Source organism: Netta rufina, assembly GCF_964035555.1.
Source record: "Netta rufina genome assembly, chromosome: 15".
NCBI lineage: Eukaryota > Metazoa > Chordata > Aves > Anseriformes > Anatidae > Netta > Netta rufina.
The window spans coordinates 14,596,019-14,613,659 of NC_140138.1; the positions used below are offsets into that span (position 1 = coordinate 14,596,019).

General features: G+C 51.5%; 1 protein-coding gene across 1 annotated transcript in view; it reads right to left on the reverse strand.

Annotated features, from left to right (window-relative positions):
- Nucleotides 1-1,744: 1,744 nt before the first annotated feature.
- The window catches only part of RNF216 (ring finger protein 216), a 72,684-nt gene continuing 56,787 nt past the window's right edge, over nucleotides 1,745-17,641 (reverse strand). Inside the window, exons 14-17 of the mRNA XM_084295734.1 lie at nucleotides 16,057-16,154; nucleotides 13,356-13,578; nucleotides 5,139-5,208; nucleotides 1,745-4,779 (exon numbers count right to left, since the gene is read on the reverse strand). Of these exons, the coding sequence (XP_084151860.1) occupies nucleotides 4,460-4,779; nucleotides 5,139-5,208; nucleotides 13,356-13,578; nucleotides 16,057-16,154 (711 nt within the window). The 3' untranslated portion in view covers nucleotides 1,745-4,459. The remainder of the gene's footprint in view (nucleotides 4,780-5,138; nucleotides 5,209-13,355; nucleotides 13,579-16,056; nucleotides 16,155-17,641) is intronic.

Genomic DNA, 17,641 nt, shown 5'->3' on the forward strand with positions numbered 1-17,641 from the left:
CCCCGGGACTTGGCGCTCACTCTTCGCTGGCCTTCACACCCGCCGCGTCCCCTCCTCCCCGGCCCCAGTGGCAGTTCAATCCGTGTCCCCCCCTCCCCTGCTCCGGCTTCTCCCCTGTGACACTAGGTCGACATCTCCTCCCCCCCCTCCCCGTCTCCTCTCCTCGGGTGTCGTGACTCTCCGAAAACATCTCACTCTGAAATTTAAGTTTGGGGTTCGTTCGTTTTTTTTTTTTTTAATTTTTTTTGTTTATTATTATTTTTTTTGTAAGTGCCATTTGTATAACTTAAAAGAAAACTAGCTTCAAATGGAGAAAAATGAATAAAAAAAAAAAACCTGCATTCGGACACGAGCGGTGCTGCGTGGTCTGTCGGGGGGCTGTGGGGATGGCTGGGTTTGGGGACAGCGACCGAGGAGCATCGGGGCTGAGCCCAGGGCACTCGAAGCACAGAGGCTTGAGAGAATTTGGGGGCTGGCCAGAGAGCGTCCCAGAGATGGAGCTGGCTCTGAGGATCGTGGGTGGCGTGGTGAAGGCTTGCTTCCAGCGAGCAGGCTTAAAAGCAAAGCTGGCCAGAGCCCAGGCCACGTTTCAAGATGCTCGGGGCAGTCCCCAGCCCCCAAAAGCCCACGTGCGTCCTCGAGGTGCTCACGAGGGATGCTCCTGCAGCCACCCCTCCTGCGAGCGGCCTGGGAGGCAAAGCTGCTGCTCTGCTTGGTGACAGGGGGAAAAAAAAGGAAAAAAAAGAGAAAAAAGAAAAAAAAAAAAAAAAGGAAAAACCAAAATGCATTTGCAGCCCAGCCCAGCCCAAGCACTGCGTGCAGGCGGATGAGCCGGGGCAGCAGGATGTGCCCCCAGCCCAGCCCCGGCAGCCGCTTGCTCAGCTTTTAAAGGTGAAGTTGGTTTGCTAGGAGCAGAGCTGGAGCTGCAGCACAGCCCAGGAGGGACCTGAGCTTTGAAGAAGCACTGGAGCAGGGCAGCGAGGGCTGAACAAAGGAAGGATGTCGGGCTGCTGCTATAAACAGGGGGAAAATAAAGCAGAATGCTGTGCAGGAAGCGCCGAGCATCTCGCTCTGCTCAGCTTCCCGGCCACGCCACGGGCACCCAGCGCCTCCCTCCTGGCCCCTCTCCCCCTGCCCCACAGCCGGCTGGTGGGGGGCTGCCAAATCCCTGGAAACAGGGTTTTTAACCCAAATCTAACTTCAGTTCACCTCCCCCCTCCACGACACAAAGCAAGCACTGATCCCTTCCTGCACGGCAGCCACCGCTCCCATGTCGGGACCCTCGCTGCACCACGGAGAGCAGAGGAGCCCCCCCGGCGGTGTCTCCCCCCCCCGTCCCCGAGCTGCCAGCAGCCGTCTCCTTTTTCCTTTTGCTGCTGAGCCAAAGGAAGCCGGAGCCCCGCAGCCTGCCTCCACCGCTGCTCCTGCAAGGGGGAAGTCCCCGAAGCCTGGCGCAGCGCTGCTCACACCTCCTGGTTTCCATTTACAGGAGCGACTGGAAACCATTTTCTGTTCCGTTCCTCTCAGCAGCGGCTGGAAGGCATCAGGGCTCCCGCAGGAGGGGCGGGGGGCTCTGCCCTGCAACCCCCCCACCCCGCTCGGCCCCAAAAAGGGGCCAAAAAAGTCCCGTCCCCACCGTCCCGCGGCGGGGCCGAGGCTCCCGCTGCAACCACAGCACGGAGGTGAAAGCCAGAGTGCACAAATTTATTTACAAAAAAATTCAAATTACAATATAATACAGGAAACTTTTTACACATGGAATATTAGAATGGTTTACTACCGGAAGGTAAAGAAAAATATTTTTTTTTAATTTGTTTTTATTTTTTAATAAAACACCTATTTGTTTTCGGCTATCGTTATACAAAGTTGCAGAACATGCACATCTTTACAGGGTTTTCTTTCTTTTAATATAACGTTTTGCTAAGTGCAAATACTAAGTTTCTCTCTCCACCTTTAAGGCAAGTAAAACGGGACACTGCAATTAACCATAACGAGTACCTGGAGGGGAGCAACCTGGGCACAGCGACCCCCCCGCCGCCCCAAATAACCCAGGGCAGGGCGGGAGGGAAACGGGGCGCGGAACTGGAGGGCCCCGAGCGGGGATTTCTGTGGGTTGTGCAATCATTTTTGTTTTGTTTTGTTTTTGTTTTTTTTAAAGTAAAAACCAAGAACAGACCCAAAATGCTATCGGAAAGCACAACTGCTGGAAGCCAGGCGGGTTGGAGGGAAGGAGCAGCCACACGGTTCGGCTGCGGATGCATTTTCAGTGGTCTGGGGGTTTTCTCGGTGGGAGAAGCAGCCACACACACCGCCAGGCACCTCCCCAGCACCGATTTCTCCTCTCGGACACAAAGCAGCTCGTGGTTCTGCGGGGCTCCAGCCTTTCCCTTCCTCCCTGCCCCTCTGCCAGCAGCCTGAGCGTTGATCCAGGGCAGCACCAGGAGCTGCCACGGCCCCACAGAGGTGTCCCCAGCTCCCAGGGGTCATCTAAGCCTCACCTAAGGCAGCCCTCAAGCCCAAAAGATCTCAGCTACTAAAAAAAACGAGGTTCCCTTTCTGCGAGGGGCAGCCACCCGCGCTTCGTCTGAACTGGGTCGATCCTCTGAGCGCCCGATGGTGCTGGGAAGGGCAGCATTTGGTGGATTTAAACCTGGCTAAAATCCTGACGAGAGTGGGGAAGCCACCGCAACCCCGTGGCTACCTCCAGAAATACATTAAGAGTGAAAAATTAAAAAAAAAAAAAAGATAGCAGCAAGTGAATACCACTTGGTTATTAACGCTAGACAGAACATGGCACCGAGGAACACGCAACGCTTCGCAGGACGCATTTCAAACCGTAGGAAACACCTGAAAGCAGGGAAAATGCTGATTCAGCTCCAAAAGGCAGGGAAGTGCCCGCTGTGAAACCCTCCCAAGGCCACAGCCCCACGGCTGGTGGGGAAATCTTCTCCTGCCACCTGGAGCTGCTGTCCCAGGCCTCTCTCTGGGAGCTCCCGCTGCCAGCACAGCGCCGAGGAGATGCTGTGCCAGGGAAGGCTTGACAGGAGTCAAGAGGCAGAGGCAGGGGAGTTTTACCTGAACAAAAAAACCACAGGCAAAAGACACCTGGATGCTAAAACACAGCGGGAGGAAACCAGCAGGGAAGTGCAGCGAGCTGGCTCTCAGCAGGAAGGAGCAGGATGCAGCACGGATCAAAACTCAGGAACAACTGCGCAACCGGACTGGTAAAAAAACAAACCAAAAACCAAAACAAGCCCAGAACTTCTGGGAAGAGGCTTTCTCCCTCCAAGCCTTTTTTTTTTTATAGGGGTCCCAGACAGTACAGCCAAGGTCTGGGGAAAGGGCTTTGCACCAAGGCTCCTCACACACCCCACTGACAAGCTCAGGCAGCCATCACAACCCCTGCTCCTTACACAGCTCTGCTTCCCCTAAATCCTCGCCTCCTGAGCCCGGCGATGCTCGTGTTTGCCTTTTAACACGCCCTTCTGAAGCCAATTAAACTGCAATTCAAGTTTTCGGGAGTTAAATGTTTCGGAAGCAGCCAGCTCCCGACAGCACGAGGCTGCTGCCTGCGGGCTTGCCCCAGCAGTCTTGGAGATGAGGGAGCTGGCTTTGGCTCTGAGTGCTTCCCCCAAGTGCAGAAGGGTGTTTGGGGTGCCTGGATAACAGCAAAGCCAAGGCCACGCTTGGGGAAAACACCTGAGCCCTTGGAAGGGGGCAAGCTCAGTTCCCAAAGATCAGGGTAGGGAGTCTCCTGCTGTTTCGGAAAGCCCTGAGACAGGAACGTGGCTCTGGGGCTGCCCACCAAGATCTGAGCAACGAGGTGGCTGCCGCATCCCCTCACTCCTCTTGCAGAGCGAGAAATGCTGAACACACTACGTCTGCTTGGGTTTGAACAATTTATTTCTGCTGGGAGGTGTTAGCAGATTACAGGGATGCTGGAGAAAACGGGAAACCCTGCTTTGGGCTGGGGCAGCAGAGTTCTGTTATCTTGATCCTGAAGGTCTTACTCAGGTGCCAAGTCTCTCCTTCCTTCCCCCAAGACTCAGGCTTGTTGCAGCTGCTCTGGCCAGCAGGAAGGTTGGATTTTTGGAAAACTCCCGAGGCATGCTTGCATCCCTGTGCTCCACACGTCTCACTTTCCCTCCCAACAGCTGTCTGAACGGCCCTCGCCAAACAAACAAACCAACCAACCAACAAAACCAACCTGGACTCTCAACACGGGAAGAAATCCTTGGAAATGCAGCACCGAGCCCCGCTGCGGCACAGGCTGAAATGTTTTAATTGCAAAAAGTCCGGAGAAGCCACGACCAGGGGGGGGTGTAGTGCAGGGACACGTGAGTCACAGCAGCTCCCCTCGCAGCTGGCTAACCCAGGGGGCTGAAGCAGGACTGGGGGGGACGTTACCGGGGTGGCTTTGCCCCGCGGTGACTCTGTGTCAGATGCTATTGGAACCGGGTCAGAACCGGTGTCGGGGCTGAGGGCCAAAGTGCATAGGCAAGTTGTGCTCCAGCTGAACGTTGATCTGGGGAAAATCGTAGTTCACCCTCATGTTAGGCAGCGGGGGCACGTAGGGGGCGGGGATGGGGCCTATGTTGAGGGGGATGTTATTGTACATGGGACGGACGGGAGGGAGAGGGAAGGGGGGGTGCACGAAGGGGTACGGAGGCATCCGGGGTTGGTGGAGGTTCTGAGGAACGGGCCTGGGGATGACCTCGATTCTCTGGATTTTCTCCATGGGCTTTTCCACGGGAGGGCCGATCCGCTTGAAGCTGTTCTCTGCAGAGGGAGGAAGGAAAAGAAGCGGTCATCCTACAAACAAAACCCACTGAGCCTGGTCAGCTGCTTTGCCGAGCGGAGAGGAGACATCACTGCACGCACAAGCCTCCTGGCTCCCCATGGTCCCAGCTACAGCCTGCAAGCTTTAAAGCTCGAGGGGCTGCCAGCAGGAGCAGGGGGATGGCTGGCACACCTCTAGAGCCAGGTTTTGGTGCTGTTTGGTGCTGAGCAGCCATGCCCAGCGCAGCTTGCAGGCAGCCAGGCTGTGGGAAGAAGCCAAGAAAACCAGAGCTGGGAACCCCAGTCTCTCCGATCGTCCTCAGTCTGATAGCAAAGCACAGATAAAGCTTGTGACTTACCCCCGTTCTTCTTCCTTTGTTCCTCTTCAGCCTCTTTCTGAATCTCCTGAATTATCTTCTCGTCATCTTCCTAGAAACCACAGGAGTATAAAGAGTCAGTGGGCTAATTCCTGCTGCAGCAGCTTCCTCCTCTCCCAGTGCTGCTTTTCTTTTCGCCAGGTGTTTGTATAGGAAGAGGCAAATTCAGCTGAATCGTCCTCGTTTGGGGATGATCCAGTCAAAAGCAAGGCTGCGATAGGGGACTGCACACAAATCACTTGCACGGAGCCAAGCCTACTCTACAGAGTATGACTACGAGGTTTAGATCAGCTTTCCAGGGAGTTCAGTGCTAAAATTCATCGACTTGATAGAAACCAGAGAACTGCAACCCAGCTCCGCCCAGCCCAAGAGTTGCTGGAGAGCTGTTAATCTTTTAAATGGCAATAGGCTATTAAATATTTACACTACGCTAGCACTTCTTGAGTTTTTGGCCCAACAGCTGGAATTAACACAGCTTAAATCCTGGCTCCACCAGCTAAATGGTGCTCTAACGAGGCCATTTAGATCTTATCTGTAACTTTGAGGAGGACATAAATCACCATACGTTTAACGTCTAGCTAGACGTTATAGCAAGAATATTCAGACAAGAATATTCAGACCCACTGCTCAACGAAAACACAGGAGCAGCTAGAAGCTGAAAGCATCCTTCTGCCCCTTGCTCTTCTCCACCCAAAGTAGCAGCAGCCAGACCAAGCAGTGTAGTAAAGCCTCAGGTGGCTGCAGGGAGCTGACATTTACACCTCCTTTTTATTAAATCCAGGGAGCACGATGGATAAAGTCTTGGAAGAAGACCGTGCAACTCCTGAAGCAGAAGACAGGCGTGCCTGGAGGGACAGCCACGGGCACCAGCAGCCCCTAGGGACCAGGCAGCTCCCAGGCTTTGCTCAGAGCCACCCCAGCGTTAACATAAAGCCAATCACTCTGATTTGTGTTTCAGCATCAATTGTCCACGTGTAAGAAAGGTGAAAAATGATTTTCTTCATTGCACCGCAGCATGCTACAGCCATCAGGGTAATCAAGATCCCACCAAGGGTCTAACGAGACAGCTCCCTCGTAGTGCCAGGCAGCAGATGCGCTGGTGGCAGCGAGAGGTCCTCCTGGCCTCTGCAGGCTGCATTCGCTGCTGCTGTGTGTCCTTTGGGATGAAACACGGCCTGGCACGGCCAGAAAACAAATGAGAAAAGCTAAACATCTCCGACAGTGTTTGCGCTCTCGTGTTAGTGATTGGGGAAGAAGGCCAAGAACGGGAGCTGCTGGATGACACAGAACACCTGCACCAGCCCCCAGCCCCTCCGGGCCTACCTGCATCCGAAGGAGCATTTGGTTTGCTTCAGCAGTTCATTTGCAAGTGCTAACAGTGGAGCAGGAGGGAAATTCCACACTCCGCACACCCCACAAGGCGCAAGGCTGCTTCGCTTTGTTCATCCTACTTCCAGCACTGGCCAAAACCCATAAATTTCTTCCTGAGCACTCTTAACGTGGAAAATATCCTCTATTTTGAATAGTGCTCTGGGACTAAATTCAAGATATGCTCTGTGTGTATCTACACTGAAATGATATTAGGTCTAGTCGGCCTCCCCATCTCACTGTGCTGCACATGTCTAGCAGCAGTGCCTGGGAAGCTGGGATGTGCCCTCCTCCTGCTACCAGATAAGGTTTCCCTGGGAGACCAAAGTTATCTTAATCTGCAGAAAGCCATCAAAGTCAGTACTTCCCTCCCTTTGATTATTCTTTGAGTCAATGGTTAAAATTAAGATTCTCCGGCAAGTTTTTTTTTTTCTCCAAGCAGGCTGCTTCCACAGGCTGTTAATTACAGCCTATCTATCTCCATAAAAAGTGCTGAAGAATGGCTCTTCTGAGCCTATGCAGAACTTCTGATTACCTCCGAGTATCAGATTGCAGCACTCCCTGGGCTAGAAAGCAACACGAGACCCGGGCGTGCTCCACAACAGGCAACCAGGCATCCCGTGCTGCTCTCCGGGGTTGGCCCCAAAGCTTCAAGACCTCACTTTGATTTGTTCCCAAAATATTGTTTTTCTGTGCCATTGAAAGTGAGAAAGGCACCTCTCCTATCTTATTGCCACTTGCTTTTTTTTTTTTTTAAAGTTAAAGTTATGTGACAGGAAAGATGCTGGTATTTTAAGCACAACTGAACACAGCTATCTCCTATATCCTTCCCTCGCACAAAGGTAAAAATCTCCCCTTCAAGCCTAGAAATATGCAAAAGTCCCTTCTAACCAAAGCTTTTGCTGCAGCCTAAGTCCAAGACTAACCCTCCAAACTGGTCCTTTCCAGGCACTACCACCCTGCTGCCATGGAGAGCACAGCTCAGATGCTAACAGCGTCCATCCCATCCCAGAGCCAGGCTGCACCATCCCCTTCTGTTGATGAAGTCAGCCCTGCAGAAGTCTGGGGAATTGGACACATCAAGAGCACAACTTCACAAGACCCTCCAGCAGCTAGGGCTGCTTGACCCCCGGTTTAAACTGCAGCTGACCTCTGCACTAATGACAGATCGACAAAGCCATCTGCCCCGGGCAGGCGAGCCAGCTGCAGGCACCCCCGGGTGCTGCTGGCTCCAATTACTGCAGCTCCCAGAGCATGGGGCAAATGCCTAACTGCAAACCCCATCTGCCAGACCTCCAAAAATGAGGTCTGTCTCATAAGGGTAACGCAAAACACATCTCCTCAAATGCAACTGCTGGAAAGCCCTGCTCAGCCCTGTCCCCTCTTCATCTTGAAGAGGGGGCAAACCCTGCAGCACGCCTTTGGGGCAAAAAATCTGCTGACTGCAGACCCATGGGGGGACAAATACAGACCTGGGTGAGGATAACTAGTTCTGGACTAGTTCTGTGGCTGTCCACCAGAGCAGAGGCATAACAAGCCACATCTGAGAAAATAAGTTAGCAGCTTTGCTGCTTCTCTGCTGCTAACCTTCCAACGCTAGGATACACTTTAGAGAAGCATTTATACTTAACCCCACATACCAAGCGTTGGCTTAGAGCCTTTTTGCATCAGTATTTCTGAAAAACTGGTATCCATTAATATAAAGAGAACAAAAATACACTGCACAATATGCACCTTCCTACTTCAAATCAGAACCTGACATTACATTTGGCTCAGCACAGTTCAATACATGCAGCGTTTAGGAAAGATCCAGCTGGAACAAAAGAGAAAACAGGGATATGTGCACATTAAAATAGTTTTAGGCTATTTTGAAGAAAAGCTGAGGCCGCAAGTTCTGGCTACTACATCCTGCACCGTCATAGAAGTAACAAATAAGTCTCAGGGCTGCAAATATACAACAAACACAACAGTGGTATTTTTGCAATACACCTCTAATTTTTGAGAAGCAAAGGCTGTTTTCTGATCGCACCGTAATTGGAGAGGGATGACAGATTCATTTAGGGGCAAAGCATCTGCACCGAAAATTAAGTTTTCATTACAGCACTTACGGCTGGTTGCTGTGGTAAGAAACCATCTAATGTCATCTGATGGGGTGGAGTCTCCAACACAATTTTAAAAGCCTCTTGTGTCCCTTTTCCTGAGTGGGATCAAGACCCTGAATAAAGGATTAGATTATAATTTTAATAGCCTGTTCGCAGGCCGCGTGGATCGGAGGGGTTTATCCTGTCAAGTTAACAGTCATCTTCCTGTCAGCTGCCTCGCCTGCAGCAAAAATAAAGACAGAAAAAGAAAAAAGCGACCCCCCACGCCCCAGGGGGCTCTCAGCATGACTGGCCTGTGTGTTTCTGAGCAAGGAGGAGGTAAACGGGCTGTTTTGTGAGAGAGAAAATGCAGGGCAACGTGACAGCGCGGCCCTTCCCCGTGCTCCGCTGCATCACGGGAGAAGGGAGGTGGCCAAGGCAGAGCGCAAAGGATCTAGGAGATGCGATCCCCCTCCTTATCAGCAAACGCTGCAGAGAGAGAATGAGGTTATTAATAGCATCGACACGTTAATTGAGAAGACAGGACGGAGCTTTGCCCCCAAACAGGGAGCGAGATGCTGCCTGACAGCAGGCCGCTCACCGGCCTGAGGCCTGTGACAGGCCCCGAGGGCTCCTGTTTTCCACCATCTCCTGCTGAACCTAAATACAGAGGGCATGGAGACGATCAGAAAGGATGGCTGGGCTCTGCTGGGTTGTGGATGGGTTAAATCAGGAGCTGGGCTGCTAAGCCAAGGGCCTCTCAATGCCACAATGAGGCCGAGGGGAGAAGGGGACGCAGCAGCCATAGCTCTGCAAGGGATGAGCTCCCAAGTGAAACCTCCTCTGCCTGGAACAAAAGTGCCCCGGCAAAGCTTTTGAAAGCTCTGCTGTTATCTATTGTGCTCCTCGTTATCTTCTTTAATTATTAAGTGTCACGGGGAAAGGGCTGCCTGCCTCCTGAAAGGGAGAAAACAGGAGACCTGCCGACTGCCTAGCCCTGCAGAGGGGCTGGAGGCGCGTCGGCCGCCATTGCCTCCCCCTTCCTGGCTTTTCACTGCTTTCTTTTTTTCCACGTATGTGTGGCCGCAGCCGTTCCCAATAAACTCGAAACCATTTTCACGACGGAGGCTTCCAAAAGGACTAAGGGGTTTTGTTTCAAATCATTCCCAGATCAGCCGTGGAGAGCCTGAGCAAGAACAGGCGCGGGCTGTCTGCTGCGCCTTGCTCCGTGCAGCAGGGAGGGGGATGAAAGCCGCCTGTGTTGGGACTCCAGCGGGGCTCAGGCAGTGCTGCAGGAAAAAGGGGGGCCAGCACGGGGACCAAGCACACACTGGTGCCTAAGAAATGCAGGATTCTTTCAGCAGCAGACATGCTGTATCCACAGAAAGCCGTCGCTACCGCGAAGTAAGCTTGTGCTTGCGATTAGGGCGTTTCGGAGCTAAATTTGGGGGAGTTTTCCCCCAATGCTCCAAGCTTCTGTCCCCCCAAACGCTAGGGTCAGTGCTGTGTAGGCATTTCATGCAATTCCCTAACGGATTTTAATTTTTACATAGTCCTCACTCAACATCTTCTGGTTATAATACTAGAGAAAGGGTTAATTGCAAACACCTTAAAATGATTAGTCCTCTGCTTTGAACTTTAATGAGGGGTGCTTGGGAGCGTTTTAGGAGTTACTGAAAACATCTTACAGTAAAAAAAAAAAACACAACTACTATGCAGTATTACTGAGAGTCTGAAGGTAAGTATTGCATTAAAAATAACACATAGGAGAGCAGAACCTGGTTTATCGAAGCAGTCAAAACGCGTTAGTCACACTGCACCGTGGGGTTAGTGCAAACCACCTACACTGCACACAGCACCGTGCACACAGCCTCAGGTTTGCTACAGATACTCAGAAACCAGGGAGTGCTCAGCCCCTGAGCTTGCTCTTTGCAGAATCAGTCCTCACAGCTCCATCCTTTGCTTTGTCCCTTATTGCATCAGCCTCTCGTGCAAGCAGCAATGCCTCGGCAAGCAAGCCGAGCCCAGGCTAGCATGGGCTGCAGAACACGTGCAGCGGGACTTTTGGCTGAGCAGCTTGCTGGCAAGAGTGCCTGGCACGTGCTTGTGTCCTGCAGAGGTGCAGGGCACGATAAGCTGTAGCAGAAACGCAGCGATTAAGCGATTACTGCCTGCTACCCTGGAAGCCGCTGACCACAGCCTGCTTGCAGCTTGTCTCTGAGCCAGCAAATACTGCACTTAGACCTCTAATTTAGACTCAAGGCTGATTACAACATAGGAACTAACCTTTTATTATGGGGAATTTTGAAGTGTCTGCTTTATTCTCCCAAGATCATTTGAGACAAAGACTAACAGATGCTGCAGTTCCTAGAAGAATGTCTCTAATACATCCTAATTAAATGTCTTTAATAGGTTTTTTAAGCCAAGCTAATGAAAAGGTTGATTTATCCCTTCTCAAGGATCATTTTAGACTGAGAAAACGTTAAACATTTGGAAAGGAACAAAGCCTCCCCATTTTAACGAAACCCAAATTTTGCCTTAAATAATGGGGAGTTAGATCCAAACCAGATTCTTCACAGAAGTGTGAAATTACCCAGGTCTGACAGAAAGCTAAAACCTGCACCCGTGAAACACAAACTGACAAGACAACAGCACTGCGACCATGCCACTGCTCTGCCAGGGAGACTGGTCTAGGCGGGGTGTACATGAACACATCAGAAATCAGAACAATGTCCTGTCACCCTCTAACAGCCACGCTTTGGTGGCACATGTGTGCCCTCCCCGTTTTGCAGCAGAGCTTAATGCAGGGAGACAAGTGGAAGCTCCTGAGCAATGGCTGCAAATTCCACAGCTGCCCCAGCCTTGTCTTCTCTGCACGTGTGCACAGCAAGGCTGCAAACACACGCAGACCCACAGGAGATACTCTCTTCCCACGCTGATAGCACTAGCCATCTACCGACTTCAACAGAATAAAAAAGATTGAGCAAAACCAGAAAAAAAATGTGAGAAACACATTAGAAAATGGCCACATACCAGCCAACAGAGCTGGGGTGGGGTTAAACCCTTGGACAGGCATCATCCCTGACAAAGGACGGACACTACAGTGGCATTTTGCTCTTCCATATCCCCATGTCAAGGTTCAAACTTGCTCCCACTCCTCATACCTACCACATTAACTCCTCTCACGTGTCCCACAGGAGAACACAGATCTCCCAGGTGGGACTACACATTCATGGCACTGAGCCCCTTGCAAGGAGGGTGATGCAAACAGGTACCGATGATTTTATGCTTAGAAGCCAACAGCAGAGCTTCCTGTTATTCTTTGCACCGCAGCGAGGACAGTCACCCCACGTCAACTCCCCAGACCACCACTGCTCCGTCATCCAGAAAAAAAGGAGGCAGTGCCAGCTCTCTGCTGACGGTGGGAAATTTTCCTTTGCCACAACATTGGTTAATTAGAGAGCTGGAAAGGGGCCGGTGACAGTGCCCTCTTTGTGCTGCTTGCTTATTTATTTATTTTAAAGTACAGTATGAGCTTTTTGAGAGGCCTCATGTTTTCTCTGGCTCAGAACAAATGCCATTACTGAGCACAATCAGCAGCCTGACGGGAACAAAGGACTCCAGCACTGCCGAATCGCATCACGGAGGAAACCAGGGAAAAGGGGGGACAGGACTGCAGGGACTGCAGAGCCAGGTGTCCAAAATGTGGGGCTAAGGGGTGCCTGGAAGCAGGTGTCTGCTTAGTTTAGCACCTCTCAGTGACAGGGTAAGGCAGAGAACAAAGACAGGCAAGCAGAGGACCAGGAATCTTACACTTCCTAGGAAGAAGGGAGCCATTTCAAGTGGCTTTGCTCCACACCCGTGCAGGATTGTGTGCTTTTCCTGCAAGACATGCTGGGAGCAGCCTGGCAAGCTGCGGCATCCTGAGACAAGGAAGTGTTGGAACAACTGAGGCTCAGACAGGCCATGCGAAGGCAGATCCACGTCCACAATGCTCTGCTACTTTGCTGAAATAAGGAGATTCAGCTCCTGCTCCAGCCTACACTCCCTTCCAGATTTCTGCTACAGACTACCTTTGCAGAAATGCTGTGTGAAAGCACCATCCCATGCTTGCTGCAGCTACAAGATGCATTACAGCGTGAAGTTTTAAGTTACTACAGCTCCCCTTACGGCCCAGTCCCTATTGCAGTTCTTCCCCTGCAGCTGTTGGTAACAGCCGTGAGAACGGACACAACTGCAGCTCGGGACCTTTGGCTCGCAGGCACTTTTCTCAGCAGCTCTGTCTCTGCGAAGGGACTCACAGAGTCATCTGAGCGGACAGGGAAAGCTATTGGGCACCAGCAAGACAGCAGATGCAGAGCTGAACCAAAAAGCAACTCAGCTGCAAAAGGCAGGAGCCAGTTCCAGTAATCCCAACGCCTGCTGCTGTGCCCTGCTGCCAGCACACGCTGCCCACCAGCTCTTTTCACAAGTCTGCTCCCCAGAACGGCGCTCAGAGCACTTCCAACCAAAGCCCTTGTCTTTTTTTTTTCCTAAAGCAACACCAGTTGCTTCCAAGTCGCGGTCAGATTAAGTCTGTGCTGAGGGAGAGGCTTTCAGTGTGTTTTTTAGCTGCCTTGGGAGAAGAAATGTTTTGCTGTCTCCGACCGGCTGTTTTCCTCTGGTGGAACGCGTGCATTTCAACCCGCTGGCATGGGACGGTAATTGAAATCAGGGTGCGAATCGTGGACAAAAGCCCTCCGTTACTTACTGTGGGATCTGTCCAGAGAGAACACTTGGCACAGTCCTGGCAGGGAGCCCCGGGCGAGCGGGGGTGCTGGCAGAAGTGGTCGTACCCGTTAATGGCAGCCCGGCAGAGGTAGCACATCTGAGCGCCGCAGCGGCAGGACATGCGGTTGCAACCCTCCGATTTAATGAGGCCAGTCCCGCACTTGTGGCATTTTCTAATGCGGGCAGCTGTCATCTTCTCTTCTCTGCAACACAAGAGGAGGGAGAAGAGTTAGAGACGGGCTGTTTGCATTCACCAGCCTGCGGTGAAGTTGCTGCTGCACCATCCCAGCACGGCTTTAACCCCCTCTCCCCCTTCTCTCCCCTCCTACGCTATCCCCACAGTCCATCGCCGTTCCAAGGAGGTCTGGGCTCAGCTCCACTTGGAGCCAGCCCATGACAACTCAAGAACAAATTAAGTGAAGGAAAGTCAATCACTTACTGCATGCTACAGCCCCGATTCTGGTTTCCATGCGAGCCAAAACACAGCGGTGCCAGGCTCTGGCTCGGGAGGAATTTAAACCGTAAGTCAAGGGACCAAAGGGCATGAGGATTCCTGACTCTGCCACAAAGAAATATGGTCCAGGAGATAAAAGTTCAGGAAAAGCAAACTGTTTGCTGTCATCTGCTCGATAGTTTTATGTTTGGCTGTTGCTCTGGTTACAAAGTCGCCATGGCCATGTCGTTTTTTTTTTTTCAATGCTGGCTGCTACGCTCCAGATTTATTTGGTTTTCGTTAAATTTAAATCAGTAACTGAAAGATAATCACGTCTTTCCCCACTGAGACTGGGCTTTCCCAGTAAAATTCCCCACATAAGTCTTCCAGAGGTTATTGCTTTAGGTGCAAAAGACAGGCTTCTAACAAGGCGTGGAATCCAGGACAACGCGTGGTCCCGTCCCGAAGAGGCAGCCTGGCAGCAACACGCCCCAGTGCAAAGGCTCAGCCCCCGGCGATGCTATTTTGGCACCGAAAGGGAGCAAAGCCTCGGTCATTTAATTAAAAGACTTAAGAGTACAAGCTGTCATCCTGAGGGCCCATTTTCTGACCACGGGAGATCACATTACAATTTAATTCGCCATCTAGAACTGAAATCTGATGACAGCAGGGGGAAGGGACTGCACCAACCGAGGAGGCACGGTCCTTTGGCTGCGCTGACCCAAGCAGGGAGAGATCTTCCCCAGCCAGCACCTCCACCCAGCTGCTCCAGTGGCCCTGCGAAGCCAACATGTGTTTGGGAGATGACAGAGAGGTATTTTTGAGGAGGATCACAGCGCCAAAGCAGGCACAGCCCCACAAATCGCTCCATCTGCACAACCGGAGAAGCAGCGAGTGGCGAGGTGGAAAAAGGAGCAGCTGGAGGTGGGAATTTCAGCTACCCCCAGCTCCTGTGTGGTTATATCCAGCATGACCTGTGCCCAGGTATTAGGAGGTGCGCTAAGAATAGACAGGAAGGAAAAAAAAATAATAATCAATTTGAGACTGATTTCTGCGAGCTGCAGCTGCTCTTCCCTCCTCTGCTCAACAGGATGCTGCTGATGCAGGGTTTTTTTTTGGAAACTTTGAGCCCAGCAGGAAGTTTGGCCTGAACTCCAGCTGTGCTTCCCTTTCCTTACGCAGGGCTTCAAAAGGAAGCTTTTATTGTGCAGTAAGACTCATCTATCTACGGCAGCAATCTTCTAAAGGTTTTGAAACTGATTTTTTTTTTCCTTGTTGGGGACATGACAACTTGTATCTCCTCCCTCTCGCCCCTCTTTCCTACAGGGAAAGAAGTGACAAGAGAAAGAAACCATATCAAATCTGGGACAGTATTTTGTTCTAAGTTATGGACTGTGAGATGAGCAAGCAGCAATCATTCAGGCTCCCAGTGGAGGAGCTCTCCAAACTCTGCTCGTACCGGACACGCTGAATCAGAGAGGAAAGGATTGGGCAACGCAGGCAATTCCCCTTTGACTGTACAGACATGCAGCTTCATGGCTCAGCCCTCGCTCGTCTCCTAAAGCCAGCAGATTTTGTTATCTATGGTAGCAACAAGAGAGCTCAGGCTTCAGAAGGTTTTGGGGGTAACGCTTGAGATTTACACACAAGCATTTCAAAACGTGACTTGATTCTGTAAAGATTCCTACAGACGGAGTGGTTAGAAACAGAGAAACTTCTGAGAGCAAACACATCCCTCCATAAAGCCACAAAGCAGCAGCTGAGCAAGCCACACTTCAGCATGTTGTCACCAGTCTCGATTTTCAGAAGGTAAGCTCCTTTGACTCAGGATGCTGCTTTGGCTCAGCACAACACCTCCCTTCTCCCCACAAGTGAACGGGAGCAACGCAGTGGGGGTTTCTCACCTCGGAGAAGGACCAGGTGCCAGCCTGCGAGACATGGGGCTAGCCAGGGGAACAGGCTGGTCTGGTGACAACTCTCCCACCTTCTCAGATTACCGCCTGGATCCCTTGCCAAGTATCTTTCACAGAAAGAAATCCCATCCTAGGAGCCTCCTGACCCCTCAGCTTTGATGCCTCCAGTACCTCCCCGATGGAGGTAAAGACACCCAGCTTCAGGGCTTCCAGTGTTTACAAGACCAGCTCAGTTTCTTACCCCCTCCACGCCAGTTTATTGTCTTGCACATCACCATTATTATTATTAATTTTACCCACCCCCCTGTTTTTGCTCGTTTGTGGCCTTTACTTACATGGACGTCCTGTATTTGATGTCATCCTTCTCAGCCAGCTGCTCGCAGGTGAGGTTCATGTGCTCCTTCCATAGCCCCTGGCACTTCCGACATGTTTCCTGAAGAAGACAGCAAGTGTTAAAGGAAGAGAAGACCCAGCACACCACTGAGAGCACTGGGGATTAGAAAATTCCCATCTTTTCCCCCACCACATTGCAGCTTCTCAGCTGAGGATGGGGCTGGCAATTCTGCATCGAGGCACAAGGCCTCAGAGAGGTCCGCGGGTCTGTCCCACACTGGAGACCAGAATGAAACCACCCATAACAGGAGCCAAGGGGTTTCCAAGGCACAAGAACCCAGGCACAAAATACATCTGGAGCTATCTGCGACTGTGTAAAACAAGTCTGTAAATCCTAGTTCACCTCCAACTCATGGAATGGCCACCAGGTCAACCAGGAGCAGACTGCAGAAACAAAAACACGATGCTAAAGGTCACCAAGCTCCTATGCTTCCTGAGCAAGATCTTTCCCTTGCATACAAGGGGCTTTTGGTTCAGCTTGTGATGGAAAGCTTGCCGCTGTTTTGCGGTTGCAACAAAAACTCTGCCTCACCTCACAAGCCAGTCTATATTTTGCTTTGTAAAACTTCACGAAATGGTTAGAGCAGCTTGTGCGAGTAAATGTTTTACAAGGCAGGATGTGGACAAGTGTCCACAGAACAGCGGTGGCATATGAAAAAGTATTTACGAATTCAACCAAAATAGCCAAACTAAATTTAGAGCAAGCGACTGAGCTCTCCTGTTCTTGTAAGCTCTTCGGCACCAAGACTCAGCTCAGGCTGGTGAAGCCTCACGGAGCAGAGAGCTGTGGAGGCACTCTTGGCAAGGGAGCTTGGACTAACACTGGCAACACAGTTGATTTTTTCAGCTGGCTGTCCAAAGAAAACATAATTTTGTTTTGGGTCAAACAAGAGATTTTCCTTTAATTTGAGGACGATTAAAAAAGCATCCAAATCAAACTTGGAAGAGGCGCGCGTTTCACGATCCAACTGTTTCATCTTCAGGGCTGGGACTCGGGTTTTTACATCCAGCTTTCTCCCCCCTGGCAGGAAAACCAGAGGGCTGTGAAGCGTCCTCTTCCCCTCCACACCAAGGGAGGTCCCTGGAGACAGCCCTGCCCTGCTCCAGTCGCACAGCTAGTGAGATGACAACTGCAGAGACACCTTTCTGAGTGCATTACCTTCATTTTATCTTAATAAGGAGCTTCATAGGATAGATAAGAATTACCCAAGACTCTGAAACTCTTCGTTAGTCTAACCAAAAGCTCTCCTCAGCTCTCGGTGCCTCCTCTGCCTAAAGACAGGCGCAGGCAGCAGCGCGCTTTTGATCGCTCATCAGCCAAACAGGATGAAGCCCAAAGCTTCCAAGGAAGCCACCCCTAGGAGGGGGAGTGCAAAACGTTGACTTGTTTGTATTTGTGCTCGCTGGGAGCTGCTTAAGAGCTTCGGCTTTCATCTGTGGAATGAAAGGCTCCTCGCCCCGGCTGGGGAGCTGGATGTGTTTGCACACCACAGGCACAGGGCTGGAGGAGGAGAGCCGAGCGTGTGT